At 43.1% G+C, this 14,109-nt stretch overlaps 1 protein-coding gene across 2 annotated transcripts in view; it reads left to right on the top strand.

Annotated features, from left to right (window-relative positions):
• The first annotated feature begins 25 nt into the window (after positions 1-25).
• The window catches only part of Rtn4ip1 (reticulon 4 interacting protein 1), a 52,343-nt gene continuing 38,259 nt past the window's right edge, over positions 26-14,109 (top strand). Inside the window, exons 1-4 of one of the 2 annotated variants that reach the window (XM_059272452.1) lie at positions 26-708; positions 6,057-6,208; positions 8,087-8,155; positions 9,033-9,157. In XM_059272452.1, coding sequence (XP_059128435.1) covers positions 426-708; positions 6,057-6,208; positions 8,087-8,155; positions 9,033-9,157 — 629 coding nt within the window. In that variant the 5' untranslated portion in view covers positions 26-425. The remainder of the gene's footprint in view (positions 709-6,056; positions 6,209-8,086; positions 8,156-9,032; positions 9,158-14,109) is intronic. The other variant, XM_059272453.1, reaches the window with a different exon arrangement.

Below are 14,109 nucleotides of genomic sequence, written 5' to 3'. Positions count from 1 at the left end.
CTGCGGAAATGATCGCTGCACGCGATTGGTTGGCGCCCCGGCGGCGGAGGCGCGCGGACCGGCAAGGAGACCGAGGCTGGGGTCGCGTCGGGAATCGGAGGCTTCCAGTCGGCCTGGCTCAGGGATTGCTCATGCAGTTTGCTCGCCCGGCCGAAGGCTCTCTCTCTGCTTGTTTGGGTTTTTTCCTTAAGGGGTAGGCGAGTGGAAGGAAGGAAGGGGCGATGCACAGAATACTGACGGGACGTCAGCTGGAGCATTTCTGACTTGGGGAGCATAGTAGCAATTCTATTCTCTTCCTTCCGTTGCTTCATCAGGTTGAGTTTGTTTCTGGAATCTCCTCCCCCTTTAATTGACTGGTGGGTTTGGCAGAGTCTGGCCTTTTTCTTCTTTTGTTTTTTGAGGACGCGGCTCCATCCCTGTGCAGGATGGAAGTTTGGAAGTCTTGTGTACTTAGAAGAAGTGCATGTGCCGCCGCCGCCGCCGCCTGCTTCTGGAGAAGCAAAGTTAGCCCAAAGCGACCATTTAGAGAGATTAGTACTACGCCTGCCAGGAGCACGGTCATGCCCGCTTGGGTGATAGATAAATATGGAAAGAATGAAGTTCTTCGATTCACTCAGAGCATGTTGTTACCCATCATACACTACCCAAACGAAGTCATTATCAAAGTCCATGCTGCCAGTGTAAATCCTATAGATGTTAATATGAGAAGTAAGTTGTCCAGACTTTTTTTTTTTAATCAAAATTTCATTAGGCGTGCAGGTGTTTTGTTTGTTTTGGTTTGTTTGTTTTTTGTTTTAAAACAAGAGCTTGCGATCTAGCCCCTGATGGCCTCCAACTCATTGTACACCACAGACCAGTTTCCACTCTGCAGGCCTCCTTGACCTGCCTTTCCTGTCCTGGGATAGCAAGTGTTGGCATAAAGGAGTCACTTAGGTTTACTATTGTTACTATTTATTTTGTGTTTGGGTGCATGGGACAGTGCTTAAGTGGAGCTGAAAGGACAGCATGTGGAACTGGGTTCCTTCCTTCTACCGTTTGGGCCCAGGGGATTAAACTGACCAACCGGCTTGGTGGCAAGTGGCACTATAGGCAGAGCCATCCGGTGTCGTGTAGGTTTTTTTGATAATATCCTTGTAAATACTTCCAAAATTCTGAGGCCACAATAGCCAAGGAATTCTTTAATCTTTTATTAAGTGTGTTTGGTTGCTTTCTTTCAAGTGTGAATTGGGACTGAGAAGTGGTGCCTACAGTTAATTTACTGGGTGGTAATTTTAGGGTCAGGCATAGGTTTCAGAGTTTGGTTATGTTTCCCCATTGGTTCAGAATCATGATTTATGTACTTCCTGTATCCTCCTTGCTCCCCCATTCTTCACAGCTTCTGTTATAGTCCCAGGGTACCAAGCAACAGAGCAGGACTCCAGGATATGGGCACAGTATTCTCATTTCTCATTTTGCATTTTGCCCTCCGTAGCTAAAATGTGTTTTCTTGCTATGCACCTGTTGAAATTGGAATAATGTTATCATCCTCATTTCTCTTGCTGGGCCATGTTGAAAAGTTTGGAGAGGGCATTCCTTGAATGTATCCTATACTGTTATTCTGCTATAATAGTGAACAGATTGGTTTGTATTTATGAATTACTTTAATTCTGGAAAAATGTTGACAAAAATATTGTCAGTCTTGCTTATGGGAGCTCAGTCTGTGTCTTCTGAAGATGAACATGTTTTGAGATGACTAATGTCAGTATTAATTCTGAGGCAGTTAACCTCCCAGTGTTTAAGGAAGCTGCCATACGTTTAACCCTGGGTCAGTGTTCTGAGGGCCTTGTGTGGGGACCTACAGTTGCATTCAGTGTTCTGTGTATGAGCAATAGTTCTCATACATGACTTAATGTGTGACCAACTTAATTTCTCTTTATATGTACATATATGTGTATATGTGTGTATTATTTGGTACAGATTAAGTTAAAAATAGAAGAAAATGTTGAGACCAACTTCACTTTTTCTCCAGAAATGATGTGATAGACTAGCAATTCTCAAATTTGGCTTCAAGTCTCATTTGTATCTGAAAATTACTGAACTTTTATATGAGTTATAATCATCTTATCAGAAATTTGAACAAATGCTAAAATTTTTATTTTAAAATAGAGTACATAGAAAATTAAAACAGGAATAAAGTATGAAAGGACTGAAAGACAGCTACATTTGTGAACCACTCAAATGGGCAGTAGTTGATATAGCACAGGATTTACCTCCAAAGGGGTTACTAGGATATAAGAACTATGCAGTGAGAAGGCTTGGTGGGTAAAGGCACTTGCTGCTGAGCCCCAAGACCTGGGTTCAGTCCCTGTGACCCACATGGTAGAAGGAGAGAAATCACTCTGGAAAGCGGTCTGTGGCACATTTGTGCTACCCCCCAGATAAAGAAAATTTAATAAATTGTAAAAAGTATTTTCCAAAATAAAGCAGGAAATTTAATGAGATGATTAGCATTGTTGAATGCCTGTGCACATCTCTTTGCTGGGTTTTCATACATAGTTCTGTATTCCATTACACTGTTATTTGAAGTAATGATGAAAAGGAGGCCTCACAAAGATTGTTGGAAAAGGAGAAACGTTTTTTAGATGCTGTGTTCAGATTACAGGCATACCTAACCGGGAGAACCTCTGGGTTTGGGAATTCAAGTCCCGATTTATGGATATTAGGTCATTTGGCTCTAATGTTGAATGTTACATTTAACATTGTGACTTCCTATACTGCTGAGGATAGTAGCTACTAGCCACATATGGCTTGAGCAGTGAGTATTGCTGGGCTGAATTGAAAGTACAATCACTGTAAAATACACTAGATTTCAAATACGTGATAAGAAAAGAGTTAAACATGTCTCAATCAGATTTTTATCAGGGCCAGAGGTATAGCCCAGTAGTAATTCCTTTATGTAGCCATGTATGTCCCTGGGCCATATCCCCAGCATTAGCAGCAATAAACACAAGAAAACAAAAGAATTACATGTTATCTTGGGAATATTGTGGATATTTGAGTAAAGTATCCCTAGAATGACTTTTGTTTCCTTTACCTGTCAAAATAACTCTTAGTAGCTTTTCTTCAGAGGAGGAAATTTGGAGAAGGGTCTGGCGTCTTCAAATGTTCGAGCTGGAAAACTCCGGAAACTGGCGAGCTAGCTTAGTTGATAAGAGTACCTGCCTGCCCTGTGCAGAGTCCTGGGTGTGAGCTCCAGAAGCTGGGTGTGGCAGTGCACACCTGCAGTCCAGGCACTGGAGAAGTAGTGCCAGGAGGGCCAGAAGGTCAAGGTCATTCTCAGCTACATAGCAAATCTGAGGTTGGCCTAGGTGTTAAAACAGACACACAAACGAAACATCAACAAACTCAGGCTGTAATTTCAGAAGTAGGGACAGGGGATAGGGAGTTCAAGGCCATCATGGACTGAGCCATTAAGTGTCTCCAAAAACCAAATGATGATGATGATGATGATGATGATGATGATGATGATACAATTGAAAATCCCTTTATTGCAATTGTCTATGTTTAATTGTTTTTCTTCAGTGCTGGACAGTGCGCTACATTTCTCTCCCTCTGGTGTTCTGCCGATGTAATTAATAATTACTCTTCCTAGTTGGATGTGATATTTTACTTCATTTTAAATTTTTTATTTTTTACATTAGGCCCGAAGGGAATTTTGTTTTATAAGATGTGAGTGCACAATGTGTGCTGTGTACAGTTTCATTTCAACAGAATGGCTGTGTCCAGATCTTGCTAGGCTACTGTTTCATATAATACTGTAGCACGTTTTACTTTCATAGAGTGCTTTTGAGATGATCCAGTATCTTATTACTTGATTGGGTAATACTATTTGCAAGTTATCTTCCAGCCCATGGATGCTTTTTGCAAAAGTGTTATATGGTAGCTTTGAGAAATATTTAAGTAGAAAATTAATTTTTTCCCTTGAGAAGAAAACAAGAGAAACATCTGTTTTGACAGATAAAGGCTGTTTTTCTGAAAATGGCCATTACTGTTGGACATAAAATAATAAATCATAGAAATGGCTAAAGCAATGAATAATTTTAAAATAATATCGCCAACAGCATATACAACAAAGTTTGGTTTCTCTAGATGGGATTAAAATCTCTGAAATTGATGAAATCTTGGGTTTTCCAAATTAGCCCAACTCTGAACAAGTCACGCCTGTGTTAGTGGGAGGCACTCTTGTCTTTTTGTAAGAATCTCTTGTGGGCTGGGCTGGCCTCAGACTCAAGGTGGCTGAGGATGATCCTGAACTCCTGACCCTTCTGCCTGCGTTCCACAAGTGCTAGGGTTCCAGTTATGTGTGCTACCACCCGAAGCTGGGATGACAAGCTTAAACCCCATTTTGTTGTCCAACACGTTTCTCACTACAAGCTGGCCACATTCTGGTGTGAGACTCTTAGTAGATTAGCATATTAGAGTTATTAAGAAAACAATTGAAAACAATCGGACCTGTTGTACACTTCTGTTGCTCAGACCACAAAGGGTTTCAGTGAGTAAATTGCTTGTCTTAGCAGAGGGAAATACATATAGACAGGGAAGGTGAGCATGTGCCCTTGTGAGTCTCCCATGCACTCTTGTCGTTTTCTGTGATGAAGTGACATTCTAGCTAGCCAGATGGCAAGTGTGGAATGTTGGCCTAAGCACCCCCAGCTGAAGTATTTCTGGGACTATCCCAACTTTGATTTTTCTCCCAAGTGCCTTGATTTTTCTTTTTTTCCCCCTTTAGGAAAACAGCTTCCGCAGACTGCCCACCGGTCAGCATCCCCCTTATCTGCTTTTCACTGCTGTGTAGATTGGTTGTCGCTGCCCCATCTAAGGCTGACCTTCCTCGTGTCTCCAGGATCCTGCCTCACTTGCTCGGGGGCATCTGTTCTCTCCTGCATTTCTTTGTTCTCTTGTAGTGGGTCATTCACACGAGCGTTTGCCCTTGTGGCTGTTGTTACTTCTCCTTCTGCCCTGTCTGGGGTGTTCTGCTAGTTTAGAGTCCCTTGCTGCTTTTGATCTCACCTGAAGACAGCACTAAATATCTTCAAGGGCCTTCCCTTGGTTTTGAGAACCCCTCTGGAGTAGCGAGGCCCAGTTCTTATTTTGGATTATTATTGCACATAGAGTAGTTAATTCATTTGACCAAAAGAATGGTTTCATTTGACTTATCTGTTATCTGTGTAAATATCCTTAAAAACAAGATGTGAGTCGGGTGTGCCACACACCTTTCTTTAGTCCTAACACTGGGGAGGCAGAAGCAGATGGATCTCTGTGAGGTCAGCTTGGTCTACAGAGTTAGTCCCGGTCAACCAGGGCTACACAGTGAGACACTGTTTCAAAAACAACCTCCAAAAACAGTGCACCCCACCCCCCAGATATAACGCCATTGACCTGATCAGACATATCAGATGCAGCTCAGCGGCCCCTTCCCACTGTAATCCTTTGCACTTACTCAAATCATTATTCTAGGTAGATTTTTAGGAGATGGAGACTAGAACTCAAACTCATAATTGAGTGTTAGTGTCAGGTACTTTAATGTATGGATTCTTTAACAGCTTGAACGTTTATCTTCTTTACAGACTAAAGAAGTTGCTAAAAACTCATACAAACATGGTAGCACATCTCTGTAGCCACAGCATTCCGGCCAAGATAAGAGGGTCAGGAGTTTAAGGCCAGCCTGGGCTACCTAGCAAGATCCTGTCTAAAAACTTTAAAAGTTTGCAAATGACTAAATTAATAGAGATACCATCTTCAAAGAGCAATTATGTAAAAGAGGATTCTAAAACTGCAGAAGACAGTTTTGCAATCTGAGTTTCAAAGAGACTTTGAGCAATTGTGGTTTTAGTGATTGCAGCTTTCTAAGTAATTTTCTTTGAAAGGAGCAACACCCAGTTGTTTTTACACTGCACTGTGTGGTGACCAAACAGTAGTCTACGATGGAGCATGTGACATCGACCTGCCTGTGTCCTACAGTATTTAAAATCATTCTGGCCTTTTCCTTTAAGAAGCAGGTAAATTGTGTTTTGTAGGTGGTTATGGAGCAACAGCTTTAAATATGAAGCGTGATCCTCTGCATATAAGAACCAAAGGAGAAGAGTTCCCTCTGACTCTGGGTCGGGATGTGTCTGGTGTGGTGATGGAGTGTGGGCTTGATGTGAAGTATTTCAAGCCTGGAGATGAGGTGAGTTAATCCTTTTTCCTTATCATCTCCCCTCCCTCTCCCTCTTCTCCCCTCCAACTCTTCTCTTTTCTTGCTTTTGTTTTTGAGACTGGTTTTCATGTAACTCAGGCTGGTCTCAACTTGTTGCATACATAGTGTCTTAGTCACTGTTCTATTGCTGTGAAGAGACACCATGAACAAGACAATTCTTATCAAAGGAAGCATTTAATTGAGGCTCGCTTACAGGTTCAGAGGGTTAGTCTGTTATCTTCATGGTGGGGAGCATGGTGGCATACAGGCAGGCATGGTGCTGGAGAAGTAGCTGAAAGCTTTACATACTGATCCAAGAGCACTGGGCCTGGAATGGGATTTTGAAACTTTCAAGCCCACCCCCAGTGACATACCTTCTCCAACAAGGACATATCCATTCCAACAAGGCTGCACCTCTTAATCCTCCCCAAACAGTTCATCAGCTGGGGACTACGCATGCAAATATCTGAGCCTGTAGGGGCCATTCTCCTTCAAACCACCACAGGATGCCCTTCAACATATTATTCTGCTTCTTCCCAAATGCTGGGTTTACTGGCATATGCCACTATGCCCAGCTCTTTTTATTCCTTTTTTTAAATATGCAATTTCCATTCTACTTTTTAATTTTTAAAATGATTGTAGACTGAGTATAGTTGGGTCTTGAACTTGGTTTGTAGCTGAGGATAGCTTTTGCTCCTAATCCTCCTCCACCTCCCAAGTGTTGGGATTGCAGGTGTGTGGGTGACCTGGTGAGGCTGATCCTGCTTCCTTTGGAAATAGACTCTGTTACCACTGACCGTATACTGACTGACCTTTGGCCAGAACACTTATTGGTTTAGTTGTTTGTTTGTTTCTTTCTTTCTTTCTTTCTTTCTTTCTTTCTTTCTTTCTTTCTTTCTTTCTTTCTTTCTTTCTTTCCTTCCTTCCTTCCTTCCTTCCTCCCTCCCTCCCTCCTTCCTTCCTTCCTTCCTTCCTTCCTTTCTTTTTTTGAGACAGGGTCTTGCTGCTTGGAACACTGTGTAGCTCAGGCTTGTCTTGAACCCATGGCACTGCCTTGGCCTCCTTAGTGTTAGCATTACAGGCATGAGCCACATGCTCAGCTTGTACTTGAATTTTCTAACTTAGTACTTAAGAATTGCAAGACTTTAAAACATATAGGATTAGGACTACTTATTTTGTTTGAGTCTTTAAAGGATAGTTTCTACCTCCTTATGGGTTAGCTGGCTTTGAAATAGCTAAAGTTTGGTACAATCTCCTGTCACTTGTCACTTTGGATGTTTCTGCCAAGAGATAGTAGTGAGCTCATGGTACTAGCTGTGTTCTGGTTTCTTTTCACAGGGAAGATAATCCCTGTGAGTCAGCACAGCCAGGCCAGCTTGCAGTTGAGGAGGCCCTGTTATAAAGTGTCCCTCAGCCAGCTGGGCATGTTGAGGTTCACCTTTAATCCCAGCGCTAAGGAGTCTGAGATGAAAAAATTTGGGGTCCCCCTGGGCTACCTGATGAGGCCCTGTCTCAAACATATATATATATATATATATATATATATATATATATATATATATATATATATATATATGTTTTTCAACTTTATATATATATATATAAAGTTAAAAGCCACAGCTAGTAAGTCCTAGATCCCCAGAAGAGTCTTACTGAATGCGGCAAGTATATTAGTATGTATATCCAGTGTGGTTTGAGTTGCTAAATCCAGAATCGTACTCAGCAATGAATTGGTATTATGTGAAGCTTAACTCTTTGTACTGGAGCACCAACTACCCCCTCAAGGTAGCCATGTGTTAGAGAATGCCTTCATGCTCAGCTTGGGTCAGACATCTCTGTGTCTAATAAAGCTGCACGTCTGCATTTCAGGTCTGGGCTGCGGTTCCTCCTTGGAAACAAGGCACTCTCTCAGAATTTGTTGTGGTCAGTGGGAATGAGGTAACTCGCCATCTCTGCTGAAATGCTTAGTTGTATAAGGAGACCGGCAGGCATCTCGAAAGTTATTGGTGGTTTTTCAGATTAGATTCATATTTTATGGGCAACTTTGAGAGAGCTAAAATAAAGACTAGGAAACTTTGAAAGAGTGTAAACTGTTTCGTGTTAGTTATTAGCACTGCCTGCTGGGGCAGTCATCTGTATCCTTAGAGCAGAGATATGGGCTGAGGTGTGAACGCTGCCATGCTCTCCACTCTACCCAGTAGGTACCAAATATACCCAAGGGAGAGGCATGGAGGAATCAAATATAGTCAGGGACCTAATAGTAGAGAGAAAGGGTTAATATTGAGGAAGTGCCCCAGAAGGAGCCTGGAGGAGGAATTAGGAGTTACGAGGCATTAGGAATTACTAGGATAGAAAAAAAAGTCTAGAAAAATTACTTTCTAGAAAACAGAGTTAAGGAAGCAATTGATCTCAAAAACGAATTAAAATGTGTTTATCAGGATTTGAGGTTTATTGGAATTTATCTCTGGGTATAGTCAGGTCTAACATGATTATTATATATGGTCTTTTTAAATGAACAGCGAAGTATATCTAATAATCGTGATTATTATATATGGTCTTTTTAAATAAACAGTGAAGTGGTATATCTAATAATATAGGCTGCAAAACGTTACTGAGCCTCTGTGATGAGGTAAAGGGCTGTTTGGAGACTATTCTGAAACCAACTCTGGAGTAGGGTGTGCAGTGAACACTGAACCCAGAAGTGGTTTATACATTTCTCTGTGAAAACTCTTGCTTTCCTGTGGAAGTAAATGCTTAGCCGTGTATATAGGCTTGCAAGTTCCTGCCTGGTTTTGACCATTGTCTTTCAATGCAGGTCTCGCACAAGCCCAAGTCACTCACTCATACTCAAGCTGCCTCTTTGCCGTATGTGGCTCTCACAGCCTGGTCTGCCATAAACAAGGTTGGTGGCCTGAACGCCAAGAATTGCATGGGAAAACGGTAAGTGCGGTGTGACATCTGAAGCTCCCTTTCTTCTTCCAGTTCTTTACAGCAGATCTGTTTGTGCTGAGATTACCATAGCTGTGTGACCAGTTGTGCTAACATTTGACACATTTTATTTTAAAGCCTCACGCTGTGGAGTCTCAGCTGAATCCAATGGAGATTTTAAAAGATGTGTAGTTGAGCTATCTAGGAGTTTGAGTTTCCTATATTAGGGCGTTTAAACTTTTTTTATATTACATATATATTGTATGTTTATATATTATGTATATGCATGCCTGCGTGAGGTTATGTGCACCACATGCATGCAGGTGTCTCGGCCAAAGAAAACATCAGATCTTCTGGAACTGGAACTGAGCCACCAAGTGTGTGTCCTCTGCAAGAGCACAAAGCTATCTTAACAGCTGAGCCATCTCTGGAGCCCTGGGGCAGAAGTTTCTATGTGAGCCTCTGGAGAAGAGAGCCAGCTTTTGGGAGGCTCCTAGGAAAGGTACGAGCCTCTGTACCCCATGAGGAACGTGCGAAGCTGAGAGTGGTACTTCCTCCCACCGGGACTTGCTCACAGCTTCGTGTATTTAGTGGTGTTGAGTACTCCTGAGTTCCCTTGGGCTCCGTATTTACATCTTGGAGGTCAGTTGTGACGCTCCAGTGACTAGAATATAGGCTTGTTTAGGTCAGCAGTGACACAGTGACCCTGTGTGGCGTTGTTTATCCTCGTCATCTGTGTTTTTACCTTCTGTAGTTTCTGTCGCTGTCCCTGTGGTCAGCCACGATCTGAGAGGATGAGTTCAGGAGAGCCAGCGGTTTAGAAGCACGAGGGAAACCTTACACTCGTGTAACCTTTATTACAGCAGAGTGTCAGATTGTGGTGTTAAAAGTTACAAACTTTTTATTCATTTTACCCGACTTATAAATTTGATCATAGTTATGTAGGTGTGAGAAAAACCAGTATGTAAAGCATGTGTAGAACAGATAACCACAGCGGCTCTGAGATGCTCTGTGGGTGGGAGAGCTGCCATCTTTTCATTCATGTTCTGATTCTGCTGCTCCCCAGCTGGGGCTCCTGTTCGATTGATCTCTCGGAGCTCTGTTTTGAAGTTAAGTGAGAGAAAGCATGTAAAGGTGGTAGCCCTCAATAATGGTGGCTTCTGTTATGAACAAGGACATATAATGTAGTCTGTAGTTTAGAACACTGACTTAGGGACTGGTAATGGCTCAGTGGATGAGGGAGGTTGTAATTGAACCTGACACCTGAGTTCACCCCCTGGGGCCCCTCCCCCAGGAAATAAATCAATGTAAAAGATGTTCTTTTACAAAGAGAGTTGACAGTGAAATTCATTCTTTGGATTTTCTTTTGTTTTGTTTTGTTTGATAGAAAAGCAGGCACTCCAGATCAGTTAGTTAGTAACTGAAAGGGAGGGAGCGTTGGAGGTGATACCAGAATCAAATGGCACAGATCCTTTGAAAGAGAATTACGTTTAGTTGAGGGGGGTGGGGCAGGCCGTGTGCTGTCAGAGGACAGCTTGGAGGCGTTGGTCCCCTCCTTCCATTGCGTGGGCCCCGGGAAATGGAACTCAGTGGTCAGGCTTGGTGGAGGTGACTTTACCCACTGACCATCTTCCCAGCCCCACAGTTCTTTTTTCCTTCCACTATGTGGGTTCCAGGGATCAAACCCAGATCCTCAGCTGGCTGAGTCATCTTGCGATCTAGTAGGTTCTTTCTGTGTATCCTAGGCTGACTTTGAACATTTGATCTTCTCCTCGGGCTCCTGAGTGTTGGGATTGCAGGCCAACAGTTAGCCCTGCCTTTGGAAGGCGTTGTTAAGCCAGAGCAGCCAGCAAGAACTATTTCTATGCAGAAATGACTAGGAACCACATACAGTATTTCCCACTAAATCCAAAGCAGATATACAACAGTTCCTCTTATCCATGAAGACATAAATTCCCCAATGGATTCTGAATCCAAAGATAAAATAGAACAGTTCTGTCGGTGAGCTCTAGTACAAGTTATTTAAAACTTAGGAATTATTTATTTCCGTAATTTTGGATTTTCTACTTTGGAGCCATAATTGAGGGCGGGTAGCTAGAACGTCAGACTGTGAAACCGTGAGTAGGAGGAGAGCCTGTGTCTGTGGCAGCAACTTCCCAGCTGAAGCTAGTGTGTCAGGTGTGTGTGTGTGTGTGTGTGTGTGTGTGTGTGTGTGTGTGTGTGTGAAGGCCCAAGTGGAGGTGTGTGTGTGTGTGTATGTGAAGGACTGAGTGGAAGGGGGTGTGTGTGTGTGTGTGTGTGTGTGTGAAGGACCGAGTGGAAGGGTGTGTGTGTGTGTGTGAAGGACCGAGTGGAGGGGTGTGTGTGTGTGTGTGTGTGTGTGTGTGTGTGTGTGTGTGTGAAGGACCGAGTGGAGGGTGGGAAGAGACCTCCATCTTAGCTGATTGTGATCAGCATGCTTTAGTTGTGTTACGTTGTATGAAGCTGTGTGTCTGTGCTGCCACACTGCCACGCTCCGTGTGAGTGAAGGGCTGAGACCTGAGCTTCACTGGCACCTTGGCAGTCTACTTGAACAACCTCTCATCATGGTTACCATCAGCCTTCCTTCCTTCCTTCAGTCTGTTTCTGTGTGACCCAAGGAGCTCGGGATTCAAGCCTGTTCCCAGGGCCTGTCCCACTTAGAAGATCCATCCCAAGGCCCAGGCAAAATTCTGAATAATCGTAGATAATAGAAGCATTGTTAGTCTGTGTCTGAAGTTCTCCAACCCTTATGGTTAGAAACAGTTACCTTGGGCATTTGCCAAAGTGTATATAAATAGCTTTGTTTTCATGGGAAAATGTATTTACATTTCAAATGTCTAATTCACACATGAACTGTCCTGTAAGCTGGGGAATGTCAGTATAAATTACAGAGGTTTAGAAGGAAAGAAAACAAATCCAGGCTGTCTTAGTCACATTTGGTTGATTGTTTCATAACTATTATCTCACTTATTATTATTCGAGATAATACTTATTTACTCAGCAGGGAAACTTAGACGGTTAGGTAAGCAGTGTGTTGTGCTGATATAATTCGGTTGCAGTTTCATCCGTCTCCACACTCCCACATTTAAAAGAGCTCATGAAGCTGAAATATGGTTCATCACCAGCACCATCTTGCTTTCTTAAAGATCATTGTTTTTTCCTGTAGAAAATGTAGCCAGACTTAATATCATCTTTGTTTCTTAGCCAGTAGGATCTAATAGATGGTCTTTAATCTTGTGGGGAGTCAGGGAAGTCAGCCACACGGGCTACAAAGGAAGCAGAAGATGAGATTCCATTGGAATTACCAGTTATGTTCACTATCTCAGACTCCGCCTCTGCTCAGCCCTTTGCGGTTCATGAATCTGAGACCTAGTGTTTCCCTTAGAGAATGATTGAGGCCGAGCCTAGAGCTGTGCATTTGCAGCCCAGGTTTCTACAGGCCAACCCAGACAGAAACTTGAGGGTAAGTCCCTCCTCCTGGTTCCTCCTTGAGTGTGTGTGTGTGTGTGTGTGTGTGTGTGTGTGTGTGTGTGTGTGTCTCGTGTGTGAGGGTACCTGTAGAGGCCGGAAGTCTGATCTGGAGCTGGAGTTTTGGTGATTGAAAGCCACCTGCCATGGGTGCTGGGAACTGAACCCAGGTGGGTCCTCTGGAAGAGCAGCAAGCATTCTTCACTGCTGAGCCGTCTCTCCAGAGAAACCACCATTACATCATCAGTATCTTCATGCTTATTTAGAGAGACTTTAGACATTAGGCAGGAATGACAGCAAGCTAGGATTTAGAGTTTAGAGAGCAAGTATGGTGGCACATGCCTGTATTCCCAGCACTCTGGAGGCTGAGATAGGAGGATCAGGAGTTCAAGGCCACCCTCAACTACATAACAAGTTTGAGGCCAGCCAGGGCTACCTAGTACCCTGTCTCAACAACAAAGAAGAATGTATAGCAATATAATAATTATTCATATTTCCCCATGTTTTCTAGATCTGCCTCTAGTACAGTCCTCAGAACCTTCAGAGTAAGCTGTGTGGACTTGGAAGTGAGTGGTCATGTACTAAAAACATGGGCAATTTTGAATTAAAGTGCTCTTGCAAGTGTAATATTTCTTGGGCTATTTCTATCTAAACCAGTGGTTTTCAACCTGTGGGGCGCGGCCCCCTTGACAAACCTCTATCTCCAAAAATATTTTCATCACAAGCCATAACAGTAGCAAAAGTACAGTTATGAAGTAGCAACACAAATAATTTCATAGTTGAGGGTCAGCACAACATGAACTGTGTTAGAGGGTCGCAGCGTTAGGAAGGTTGAGAACCACTGATGTAAACCAACGAACAGCACACTTTTTTCACTGTGCCAAGGTTCCAGCTTGGTTGGATTTGCATGTGTAGTGTGGCCCTTACAGCAAGCAAGGTCAGGAAACGCTCCTGGAACAGCACCTAAGTGCTGCTGTGAGGGAGGTGCTGCAGCATGCCTTAGAGCTCAAAGGTACTTTATAGACTGAGGGTAGGTTAGCCACGGGAACAGTCAGCTTATTGCTGGCTTTAGAATTCATTTTGCCTGTTGTCATTTTGGAGATTTACTTTGTTTGAAAAAAGAATAGGCCTTGCTTGATCCTATGCAAAGCTAAAGTTTGGACGGTTGGAAAATTGTGTTCCAAGTGTCTCCAGCACTTCTTGAGCCTGCTCCTGGGCATTTTGCACTTTGAGGGCGCCCTCAGGTGGCAGCATTGGGAACTGACACTGGTTGCCAAACCTGGTTCTCAAGCCTTCCTTTTGTGAGGTAGTTTTGCTGTTATTTAGGAAGTGAAGCTACTTTGATTAAGGTTATGGGGAAGAGACAAGCTGACAGGAATTGAGTCAGAGATGTGTCTGGCAGTTGGGTCCCCAGGCAGCCATTATATTTGGTATCCTTTTGATCCTGTCTTCCCAGGGAGAAACTAGAGTCTTTT

The sequence above is a fragment of the Peromyscus eremicus genome, chromosome 8b, assembly GCF_949786415.1.
Source record: "Peromyscus eremicus chromosome 8b, PerEre_H2_v1, whole genome shotgun sequence".
NCBI classification, from domain to species: domain Eukaryota; kingdom Metazoa; phylum Chordata; class Mammalia; order Rodentia; family Cricetidae; genus Peromyscus; species Peromyscus eremicus.
The sequence above is the reverse complement of the archived record's forward strand: the minus strand, read 5'-3'. Positions and strand labels throughout refer to the sequence as shown.